The 12,748-nt window shown below is 39.7% G+C and overlaps 1 protein-coding gene across 1 annotated transcript; it reads right to left on the reverse strand.

Annotated features, from left to right (window-relative positions):
* Positions 1–17: 17 nt before the first annotated feature.
* On the reverse strand, positions 18–12,396 carry NPM1 (nucleophosmin (nucleolar phosphoprotein B23, numatrin); the record flags this gene model as incomplete). The annotated part of the gene is made up of 10 exons (XM_010283097.1): positions 18–122; positions 1,095–1,169; positions 3,725–3,826; positions 4,745–4,834; positions 6,355–6,409; positions 6,885–6,943; positions 7,464–7,567; positions 8,318–8,411; positions 9,211–9,330; positions 12,317–12,396. Coding segments are annotated over 10 exons (818 nt in total), but the record flags the coding sequence as incomplete, so codon positions are not given.
* Between the last annotated feature and the right edge of the window lie 352 nt (positions 12,397–12,748).

A 12,748-nucleotide genomic window follows, 5' to 3' on the forward strand; every position in this document is an offset into this window, starting at 1 on the left:
GCATTTGTAAAAAGGACAGCCAAATAATGGTTACAGAAATAAGACTGCAGATTTTAATGAACTGTTTAAACTGTTTTCTTTTCTTACAGAGTCTGCCTCCACTGCCAGAGAGCTTGAATGACCTGGAAGTGTACACAAAAAGTTAGAAATTGAAATCCATTTTTCCAATTGTTTTCAGTTTACTATCTCCACTTACTCCACAAAATATTGACATTAAATGACAATCAAAAAATGCATTCATTTCTTAGAAAAATCAAGTCAAAAGCAAGACATTAGGTCCTTCTGCTAGGAGACTTAATCTAAGTCACAATAGTAAGAACTCAGTGAAGGTAAGTGAGAGGATGGGTGTGGACCAGCTAGGCAAATATTGGCTGAACTCTGCCTACCCTGTCTAATGTCAGACCAACTCCAGTAGCTGAGGCTAACTGCCTTTAAACATTCTTTCAAGAACCTATCAATTTGTCTATCAGACAAGTTTACTCTGAACCACTGAAGGAAGCAGAAAAGCATAAGGAATTCTGTCACTGGAAGAAAGTTTTAACTTACAGGAATTTTGATAGGGAAATCTAAGACACATTTTAGCCCAGTGTATGTTGAGTACTAACTAATTTAGAAACTTGCTTCCTGATACCACCTTTTGGCTTGCCCTCTTACAAGAGTTCAGTTGACTTTGGGAGAAAATGTAGCAAGCAAGCCATAATCTCAATCACAAAACAGTTCCCCCTCCCAGACACCCTCCCCAACAAAAGGCTGAACAGCAGACTGGCCTAGGTGGCCAAATTCAGCAGCAAGGAAAACCACAGCTCATTTCCTTAGCCAATATGGTGCCAAAAGGAAAATTCTGTGGGTTTAGTAAGCAAGAGATAATTTACCAACCATATAAAAGCTGGAAAAATGTAATAAAATATTAGCTTTCCCATCTTGGCCAACTAAACCCTTAAAACCGTTCCCATTTATTTAATTTGAAGTATTGTTTGTGGTTTGTAACCCTTTGAAACAGTCCAAAGCTTGTAAAGATTAAGAAGTGGAAAAGAATCCCTAAGTCAGGTTATAAAAGTTTTTGGATTTTATCAAGTTCCAAGAAATTCAGTTACCTTCTGGTCCTCCGTCCTGAAGCAATTCTTAACATAGTTGGCAAATTTGGGTTCCAGCTTAGGAAGGGAAGAACCCTATTTTGAAAAAAGCAAGCTTTAGTGTATGCCCGTCATTTAACGAGTCCAATAACTAACTTATGAAGCATAAATCCTTTTGCAATACACTTGGAATTTCACTGAACTCACCTTGCGACATCCCAAACCAATCTGTTTTTAAACCATTTTTTAAAGTTTGCTTCTCTACAGTGCCCAGGTATTTCTCACAGGAGTGAGTGCCTATACACTAAAATGGCTGCACAAGCATCTTTGCTCAGAAAGGTAACAGCAAGCATTCACCACTTAAAATAACCTTGTCTGTAGTCAACATTCTACGTGCTATTCAGATGAACTAGGATTAATTCCATATTTATGGATTCTAACTACAGCACACAGCTTGAGACATTACTACTCTTTACAGATAGGTTTGACTTCAGCTCAAATTAACTCATCTCCCACCTACCCTCTAAAACTCATCTGAATACGTTAGTTCTGTGAGTTTAAAGAACCACTCTAGAGATGTCTGCTTGGATCTCTGAAATTGTCTTTGTACATACTCAAGTGTGCAAACCAGATTCAGTAATTTGTGGATCTTCATGTCTCCTCCCATCTCCAGGCACCATAATACAACACACTATTTTAAGAGACATCTATTCACTTTCACATGCCCCATGAGTGATATCTTCCCCATTTTTCAGGTACATCAGTTGAAATACACCTAACCAATTACGATAGTACATTTAGCTGCTACTCAGCACATTGCAGAAGGCAGAAACTTTGTGTTCAAAGGAAACAAAACTACATTAGAAATATCTGAAACTGCAATACTGCAACCAAAAACCTGGATTTGGACAATGTCTTACCCCCGAGTTCTGTCAAGTACTGATGTTTTTCTGTTAGCTTATTGACATTTACTTGCTACCTAATACAGCAGTTCTGCTCTAATAATTTAATAAGATAAAGTGATTTTTTTAAAGCTGCCAACTCACTGGCTGTCAGCTGGAAGTGCTATTGTATATGACAACACACAAACCTTTTGCCTTATGTATGCTCTAGCACCATCTTGGAAAACGTTAAATTAAGCTGCCTGCTATTGCTTCTACGTATCTTGTGCTTACACAGCATTTCCCAGCAAAAACACTCCTCAGCAACAGAAAGTATATTCTAAAGCTACTTGCCAGTTATCTGGTCTGCATGCTTCCCTCCATTGGGACATCCATCTACTGTGAGCAGCTCAGTCACTTCTGCTTACACTGCAGAAACAACACTAATCATGGCTCCTCTGAGTCATGCAAAAAACCACCCTAGCATCCACTAGATCCAAGAGGTTAGTTTGACCTCGCAGAATGATACCATCCATCACCATCAGGTTCACAGTTCAGGGATATGCATTTCCATCCTGATCAGTTTGTCATTGCTTACTCTGCATCCACTCTGTATTGAAACACTTTTTGTCATCTTTTGCATTCCTGGGACAGAACTGCCTCAAAATATCAAGAATCTAAGCAGAAGATAATCCTAATTCTTTAGGTGATTTGATTGCCAGTCTAAGGGGGAAAAAGTATCATCTCAGACCAAACAAAAAACCCACAAATAGTCACAGCACCAACATCAGTGTAGGCTTTAGCCAAGAATGAGCCTCCAAAAGAATCCTGTTCCATCACAAATGAGCACATGATCTATAAGCCCACTCCTGAGCTAGTAAAGTAAAACCAGAACCCATACAGGACTACCACCTATTCTGCAGTACGGGTGGGTGCTGAACAGCAGCCCTAGCTAGCACACAGGCTTCCAAACTTGGCTAAGGGCAAAAGAACTGCTATTACCTGCTATACTTCTCACAGCCAGCCTATAGCTAAAATGCATTTTTGTTTTTCACTCTTAAATAGCAGCTAAGAGCACTTGTATGCATAACCGTGAAGTGCTAGTCAAAGCTGAAAGCAACCAAAAGCAGAGTGACTGCCCTGTAACCTTCAAAAGAGGAAGCATCCACTGAAGGGAGACTCAATAACCCCACATCTTCAGTTCAGAAAGCAAATGCTTTCAAGTCTTCATCGATTCATTAATGCATATCACAAGCACCTTATCTCCCCCTTCTGGAAGTCATAAAGCCTTACAAGCATCTGGCATAAAGCAGCTGGATACTGCTTTAAGAGCAAGCTGTTCCAAGCATGTAAAAAACTCTGCTTTACACCAGCTGCCTAAAAAATGTGTACACTAGTTTAGTGTAAAAGTCTAAACTAAAGTTTAGGCAACTTTAGAATAAATGTCACCCAAAGTTTGTTGCTTTATTTTTTGTAGTTTTTGTCATTTCTTTTAAATTGTAACTGAGACAGTTCACTAAGAAATACCAAACTATAAGCACCACTACTGGTGGTAGTGACAGAACTACAGTAGGTGGTTTTTGTTTCTCATGAGTACAGAAGCTTCTTTTTGTCCCAAATGGGTTTTCATTTCTCTGAGCTTCAACATCAACATACTCTGGTAACAGCACAGTCATCAGTGACATGTAAACATTTCTTTAAAACATCCGACTCTTGAGCTGTGGAAGTGTAAACATACAGCTGACAAACCTGAAGTTTCCAAAAACTCACCTTATCTATGGATGCCTGCATTTTTGCTTTAATCTCCTCTAACGACAGAGGGACTTTTGGTGTTTTTGGAGTTAGAGATTTATCCTTCTTGGAATCTGGAGTCTGAAAATTAGTCATTTCATTAGAAACTTGCACATACATAAAGCTTAGTATACAAGATCAAGTTTTCTAAAAACAAGAATGTTAAAACTTACTGTAGGGTTTATACCTTAATAAAAGAACTAGCTATCACATAGATACTTCAGTTTTCAAACAGTCACGGAAGTTAAATTTGTGCTTCCAACACACTCCTCAGAGACAAGGAAAAGAACAACATTTAATAAGTTTGGAGTTACTACAGTTAGCATAGCTAGGATCTTACACTTCTGGGCAGGTGCCTACACAGCTCCTTCTCATAACAGAAATGAAACTGAAAATAGCCCAAACATTCGGTGATTTTAGAATTTACTCCACAACTGCAGCCAGATTAGGTCATGCTTTAAAAGGCACACATCTGCATTGAGTTTCAGATGCTATCCTGCCATCCATCCCACACTACTTTCTGCATCAACCTTCCTGTCATGCATGTTCAAGTACATGCAGCAAGGAAAAGCTTCATAAGGAAGCTTGACAACCACAAAGCAACTGAACAAGAAAACTGTTAGTTCTTAACAGATCAGCTAAGTGTGACTCCCCTATTAACAGCAGCCTCCTGTTGTACTGCAGTGGCCACACAGCTGGCGCTCATCCTCTTGTATAAGCAGCTACACAAAAAAACATACAGACTTGTATTTTAAACCACAGGATCACCAATACTCACAAGGGACATCATGTCTGATTTGGAATCTTGGCTGTTATAGTTACATACTGATCACTAGAGTTTCACAGGGGAAGATGAAGCAATTAACGGTATCCCCAGCATGCTTCATAAGAAGATTCAAAAAACTTAATGGTTAGCCACTATTTGAAGTTACCTTTAGGCAAGAAAACTAGCTTCCACACTAGAATAAACATTTGTTTTACTCATTTGTCTTCACTCACTTTTGATTTAGATGCTGGTGTGGACGGCTTAGAGTCTTTTCCATTTTGCTTTGCTTTCTGCATATTTTTTCCTGAAGCCTCACGGACAGGCTGAAAAGAAAGCACGTAAGTTCATTTGCCATGAAAAACTGCTAGTAAATGTTACACTTGTTAACATAATACTCAAGACTTAGCAACAAATACACACTATTTATCAAATAAAAAAGCATTCTCACTGCCCATGCAGCATGAACATTCATTATCTAAGCAGAAAGCATGTATGCTACAGGAACTCAAATGAAAAACTGCTGGTGCAGCACAACACGTAACATAACCAAGGTCAAGCTTTGTTATGCTATACAACTACATGGGACCTCACTACATTTTCCTTAAATATTACATCTGCCCTTACATAGTACCATGCAGAGTTTTGGGGGCAGATGTTGCATAAGACTAATTCTAGATGGCACTCACTGCAATTCTAAGATCTGACTCAGTGCTACTTGTTATTTGTAACACAACCATTACCTCTTGTTTGGCATTTCACCTGGGATGTGCATGGGCAATGCCACATGTGTATTTATGAACTGGATTCTTATATTCCTATATAAATCAAGGGACCATTTCCTTCAGCCACACTAGATTTGATTTACATAGCAGGAAATCTGCAGTTCAGATTGTCTTTACCAGGCCTTAAACTATTGTGCACCACCACCTGCTTCTAAACAGCAGATGTGTAAGTATAAATTCAAGCCGAAGTACACAAGTTCAAAAAAAATTACTACCTTCCACCATGCAGTTGCCAAGTTGTCTTAGTTTATTTCACCACCAGATGGCACTCAAGGGCTGATGTAATTTCACAATCAAGCACATGGCTGCTTAGATCCCTTTTATTACTGAAGGTTAGGTTGCTATAATGACCTTTTTTCACAGCATGCAGGACTAACTAAAATAGCAAAGCACAACCCACATCTTTGAGCAGGATTGTGCTTGCTGCTCAATAGCCATACATGAAATCATACCAGTCTGACAACTGCACATGAGCCTACGCATACTAAAAACCCAGCCACCCCTCTGCAGCAAAGTAAATAAAATATGGATCTTATACAGATTCACATGAAAGTATTCTAATGTCCCATTACAATTTCTTTATACAGACTTAGCTAAATCAAAACGATCCCATTCACACATTCCAAATAGCTGTGCTTAAACTCATTGATTGAAGGGACTATCTGCCCAGTTACTGTCATCCCATTGCATATAGCCCACTATAAAACAGAACACTGCACTAAGAGGACACTTCAATTAGCTTCCGCATTACCATAGATTTAGAGTTCAAACCTGAACACCTATCTCACTTATGCAAACACAGCTTCCCCCCCCACACACACACTTCTGCTTTAGGGGTGTTCACATGAACCCTCAAAGATGACTCAAAATAAGGACAGTTAATTAACACCTATTAGTAAGTTAAGAGGTGTTAGCACTTGCTCCCTCTGTCTGAATAAACTTAGCTGTAGATATTAAGTCCCTCTGATGTTATCACCTGCTTCTCGTCAAGTTCATTAAATAGGCTCTTTAATCCTCCACAGGTGAAGAGGGGCACAATGTGTATTATATATACCACTTACTTTCTTCATTGGTGTTTTCATTTCTTCCTCATCATCCTCAAAGTCATCCTCATCACTACAATTAGAAAGGTAGTCACTCACCATAATAAGATTCATACTCACACCTTTAACCACATTAGGAATTAGTCTTCCGCCTCCCCACAATAAAATCTTTTATTCATGAAGGAAGCAAGTAAGCTTCCCAAGTCAACCTTATACCTTGTTTTAACACACAGCAAGTTAAGCCAAACACTCTACTTACTACTCTTAAAGCTCCCTTCTGCTTTAATACTGAAGGCATGTATCTTCTACCACTGCTAATGAAGAAATTCTACATTTATTAACAGTTAATGAATTACAGGAAACTAAGTTTTATAACCCAGTATGACATATTTGAGTAACACTAATTTAGGTTGCATTGCAGAGAAACTTGAGGTAATTCTACTTTTTTTGTAGCAAAGATAAAAAAGTAGCCTGCCCAACATCCCATTATGTCACACAGTTTGTATTCTGAAAGTTAGCCCTGTATTCCACAAAACAAGAATACATACTCATCATCCTCATCATCTTCATCATCATCCTCATCATCTTCTGATAATTTTGCTTTTTTCTTAAAAAAGATCAAGTATGTTAATTGTGAACACCATTTTGCCTTAATAAACAGCAACTTTGATCCAAAACAATTTGTGGCATAACTACAAGACTATCTTCCATCCATTTAGCTAAGAATTAACGTTACAGCTGCCAACTCAAAAGCTATTGACAAATTTACAGCATGCTCTGAGCATATGAATCTTTCCTTCTACACTACAGCTTCCACCAGCATTTAAACTCTTGCAATACACTGGTGTTTATGCTAGAATCTGTACAGTTACTGCAGTGGACAAAATTTCCACATAAAAGTAGCCTTCACATTAGTCCCTCCAGCAAAGCTTTGGAAACTGTACTTAACTATACCTCTGTAATTAGTACCTGTCAAGACTCAAGTACAAAATTATGCTTCCCCACAGATGTCGAGACCATGTATTAAGCAAATCATAGCAAGCCATCTAACTGCTTACTCCTAGAGGCAGCATCAACAGCAAACCAGAAGAAAACTCTGCAGACAAGCTGACTGAAAGCATATATACCTGTGGTGTTTTAGCTCCTCCTCCACTTGCTGGTCTCTTTGCTGAAGTGTTCACAACTTTTGTATCATCTTCCTCATCATCCGATTCTGGTTCTTCCTCTAATGCTAATAAAATGATAGCAATATGTAAAAAAAACCCAGCTCATTTAACAATAGTTAAAACAAGATTGCTATTAAGAAACAAAACAGAAGAGCATTACCCACAACTAAATAGGCACGGTCTTACTGAAGCACTGAATTGATAGGAGGAAGCTTCTACTAGCCATTCAACCACTGAGAGCAGGAACTTTTCTAGTTGACTGTATAAAGATATTACTACACTGAAATCCAAACTAGGTGAATAACCATCCATACACTGCCTGTAACATTCCTCACAGAAGAGAGGCCACAGAAGGTCAAGAACAAAGTTTTCTCTATTTCTAGGGAGACACATGTAAGAAATTTTAAAGATCAGTTTCAATGACAGTTCTACAAAGGAGAAGGCTAGTCCTGGCATAGTTTTTAGTGCAAACTCAAAACTATTTCATGGACAGTCTTCTCACACACTCAAGCAGAAAGCTCACAGTTTTTACCTGTGAGACACTAGCATCAGGAACCTAACACCCATTTTTAAGGACAGAAATTATAACTCAAATTGCAAGGCTCAAAAACTCCCCTTTATCCATACAAAGGAAGAGGCAAGAAAAGGTAAGCAAGCATTTCTCTGCACTCCTTTGTCCTACAGTTAATCACACCTCTGAGGACAGTGCATTAAAGATTCAGAGGGTCAGTATTAGAAAGTACTGCCCGAGATATCAGATACATCACTCCAGTTCTGTTGGTGCCAACAGGTAGCAAGATCAGAGTAACACATACCTACGAGATGTTGACCACTAACGTAAACAGGGCCCGAACCACATTTCAACCTCAAGACCACCGGTGGTGTGATCTCAAAGCCACCTAATGAAACCTAAGGAAAAAAGCATTGTTATTTAGTCAAATATTGAAGGCAAATTGTGCTTAACAGACAATCCGTTCAAATGAAACCAGGAGCACCAACATTTGCAGACTCTAAGGCAATACAGTTACTCTAAGTTCCCATCTCACAAAATATTCCCCAAGTGTTTAGAGTCAAGTCAGGGTCAAGAAGCCACAACCAGGTTCACTATACTCTCATTACTTATAATTAAAGCACACTTTTCAAAGCCAGACCAACCCACATTTGTTTCTCCTCAGGTTGGCAGCAACACCAATTTGAACATTACCCATCACACCTGCTCCCAGCATTGTCCAGTTCCACCTGTACAACATCAGCAACACCAACTCAAATTACATTCCAGATGGTAGGAATGGCAAGTAGGGCACCCTCAAATCAAGAAAGGGTAGCATTCATCTTTAGGACATCTTTAAAGTTTGGGACCTGCAGAAAACTAGATTTTTCTTATCCTAGGCTCAAAGAAAGCAACACAGGCTATACATGCATCTGCTTGCAAACACATGTATTTGTATACATAGAGACAACATGCATAATTACCATCACTTCTAAAAAGTGCATTATTTGAACAGAAGTCTATCATCTCCAGATGACTAGTCTACCAAGAACAAAAAAAATTAGATTTTAATTTATTACACAGGCCAAAACTGACACTTGTCTGAACCTGCCGACCACTGTGCAGTTCACCAAAGTTCAGTTAACCAAAACTTTTTCTAACTTGTCTTTCTCACCAGAGACACAGTTTATGGTAATTTTTCCAAGTTCCCGTACTTACCGTAGGCTGCACTGACATTTTCAGAGATGCCAGTACTACTTTAATAGGGTTGCCCTCATAGTCCAATGCTTCTGCTTCTACAACATGTAATTCGTCTTTGGCTCCGGCCCCTAAAGTAACCTGTGAAGTAAAGAACAGTGCACATTCTTAGAATCTTCCCAAATATTCTCAGGTCTTTTAAATGCCATTCACTGTTCTGCATCTCCTAAGACTGAAGTTTGTACTTCTGACTGCTAATCATTCCACTGCACTCCTCCCAAGGCAAGATCCTCCTTCCCCCTAACACTGTTACTTGCAAGGTGCAACTCAAGGCATGTGTTTTGATGATAGCGAAGAGCAGACCTTCTGCCACTGGATTATTGCATTGAAATGGGTCAGTGACAAGTCCAGTCAGAACTGAAGCTGGCCAAGGGAAGAACTACTAACACAAGCCTAGGGGAAGGGAAGTAACTGCTATCACTACTCCAGAATCACAGCCTTTATCCTTCCCCTTCCTGCCATGTTTCATCTGCCAACTGCTCCACTATCACACCACATTCTTTTTGCTTGCTGGACACTCAGTGAGGAGTTAAGTCTTAACAACTGCTCAGTTCAGTACTGCCATTTATGCATACGCCTTCTACATTAATTCACCAAGGACCAAGAGCTCCTGTGCCAGCGCATTTCAAAATGCAAGTGCCTGGATTCCTTACACTGGGTACAAGTCTAGTACTTTCTGAAGATTCAAAAAATCATAGCTGCAGGGAGGCAAATGAGTGACAGACATGGGACAGGCCTGAAATGCCAGTTCTCTGAACCTCTGGCATCTGAGTCAAGATTACATGCAAGAGATGTGAAAACCAAAAATCCCTTGAAGTACTACAATTATTTCCTAGACAAGTGAACAAGGCTGTTTCCTTTCCCAATGCCAATGCAAAGAAAGCTTTCCACCCTCGATGGGGGAATGCCTCAGACAGAGGCATACAACTCCAATTTCTGTTCTCCAAGAGCTGCATTTTAGGCAGGCAATAATGATCCAGACAAGGTGTATCAGACCGAAGGCTGAGAAACAGGATATAGATTCACTACTCCTAGCAAGTTTTGTTACCATAAATTTAAAGAGGTGAAATTGCTTCTCAAATGTGTTAATAACAACACTGAATCACTCAGCAGGCCAAAAATTTATAAGCATGCCCTCCCCATCCCAGTTACTCCTGTCATTTGCACCAGCTCAAGCAATACTACAGCACTTACTATTAATTTATTTACTGTCTGGCACATATCCATTCATGCACTTTAATTTCTACACTGAAGGAATGCACACTGGCAATTAACAGATAATGAAGCAGTGACCATCCCTCTTTATGTTCTCAGCTATCATTAGTAAGACTTCTACAGAAACCCTCATGCCACTTTCTACCTCTACACGCATAAATCTTCCTCTCCTTTCACTTTTATCCTTTTTTTCTCCCCACCTCTTCCTGTACCTCATACCTAAGTCCATGGCCACACCTGTAGCTTAATTGACATTTGTCAGTCAATCCTTATAACCTCTAGTCTTTTATCAGGTGCCCAGATCAGTCACAAGGTATTTGCTACCATCACACTTTACCTTCCATCATCTCCTTCCTCTGCTTGCCAAGGCATTTTCTGTTTGTAGCCATGTCCAAGACCTTCCAAGCCTCTTAAACATTTCCAGTTTGTCGTTTGTTATTTCAACCCCCATTTCTCCTGCATATGATCTTTTGTCTTTAAGACGACAAGTTCTTGCATTAGACTTTTCCCCCACAATCCTAAAAATCTAAGTAGCAGTATGCATCCAGTCTGCTTCATCCCCCATGAAGAGCACAGAGTAGCAGATAAGATGCTACCGGTAACTCTGCAAAAACAGGATCTTTGGATAAAGCCATAAAACTCAAGTATCACCCAGTGACTCATTTCATCTGCATGAGAAACATTCAGATATGAGAACTATCTGCATCAACTTGTCCTATACATACTTTACTGTTATATTCTTCCTGCAAAAGAAATTCTAATTAAGAAAAAATTAGTCGTTGTCAAGTCCAGGCCGTAATTTTCACATAATGCAAGGACTGAAGACACATGATTCACAGAACTGTAATGCCTGTATTAAAGTGTTTTAAGTATCACTGTGAATAAGTTTGGAGAGCATTATTATGCAAGTCTCTTGCAGGAAGCAATTCTGCTGTAGAAGTAATCCACAACTGTAAGACACTCTTGTTTCCAGGTATCATTAAGGTATCTTTTGGTATTTAAATAAACCATAAAGTAGAGAGGTGCTACACCTCTTCAATTCCTTTCCTGGGAAGTTGTGGCATATTATCTTTCTGCTAAGCAAACGCAATATGCTCAGACCAGAACAAAAGCTTTGAAATATTGTGTCTTGCTTGCTGCGGCAGCAGCAAGGTCTAAGGACACATGTAAGAACTTTCAGTGTATAGATCTTGATTTCCAGGAGTATCCCGCTCAACGAAGAGTCTGTTAGATGAGTTATCTGAAGGGTAGACAGTGTTTCCCATTTGCATCCTTAGAGAGAGCAACACTAAGGACAATAAATCAAAATGTAACAAACACACACAATTTAGATTTAGTTATTAGCTCCTCACTAAGAAGAAAAGCACTGAAATTATGTTTGGGGAATATATGGAAAGCTTTTCAAAATAAAGTTTCTAATAAAGTCTAGTAAAATGTGCCCATGCATGGTTCTTGTAAATCTATCCCCCCCCGTGCTCCTGTAGCATCTGAACTATTGGAGGTGTCAGCGTGTATATTCTGGCCTTTAATCCTGTTTAGTATACATTTATTAACCTAATGTGAATTAGTTTTTAAACTTTTCCACACTTGTATTTCTTGCTGTAAACGACAAACACCAGTGGATATTTTAAACTTTTTTTTTTCAATACAGCAAATATTTCAAGTGACATGCTTGAAGTGAGTAGGCTCCACTCCAGTAGGAAAGAGCTTATCATTTAACAGATTCACATAAAAACACTTATCACAAGAAACCAGTTTACGGGAAAAAAACCCCAACACGTTAAAAAACTCACTTCTCGACACTGCGCACCACTATTTATAAATACTAAGTTAAAACCCAAACAATACTTGCCGTTCTCAGAGACAACTGATGCTCATTTTCTTCATCATCTACTTTGAACTGATACTCCTTATCTGCTTTAAGCTCGCAGCCTGTGAAAAGACCATTTAACTATAAGCATACTGTTTTACTTGGACGGAGGTATTCGCTAACGCCTTATTATTTTACAACTTGCTGCTTCAAGGCTGTGTACTTGCACAGAAAACCAACGGCGCTCGAGGCACACAAGAAACACGTGGGGTGGGGAAAATCCCAGGCGCGTCTGCGGCCTACTGCCGACCACGCAGCTCCTAGCACGGTCCTTTCAAGCCCATCCCCTGCACGGCCACCCACGTTCAGCGTCCTCCGCTCTGCGCGGGGGTATGCCATCGCCCGGGACGCCCGGTGTCGGCGGCTGGGCCCCCCCACCCCGCCTCGCTTCCAAGCAAGGCGCGCCACGGCCCC

Source organism: Phaethon lepturus, unplaced genomic scaffold (genome assembly GCF_000687285.1).
Source record: "Phaethon lepturus isolate BGI_N335 unplaced genomic scaffold, ASM68728v1 scaffold53972, whole genome shotgun sequence".
NCBI classification, from domain to species: domain Eukaryota; kingdom Metazoa; phylum Chordata; class Aves; order Phaethontiformes; family Phaethontidae; genus Phaethon; species Phaethon lepturus.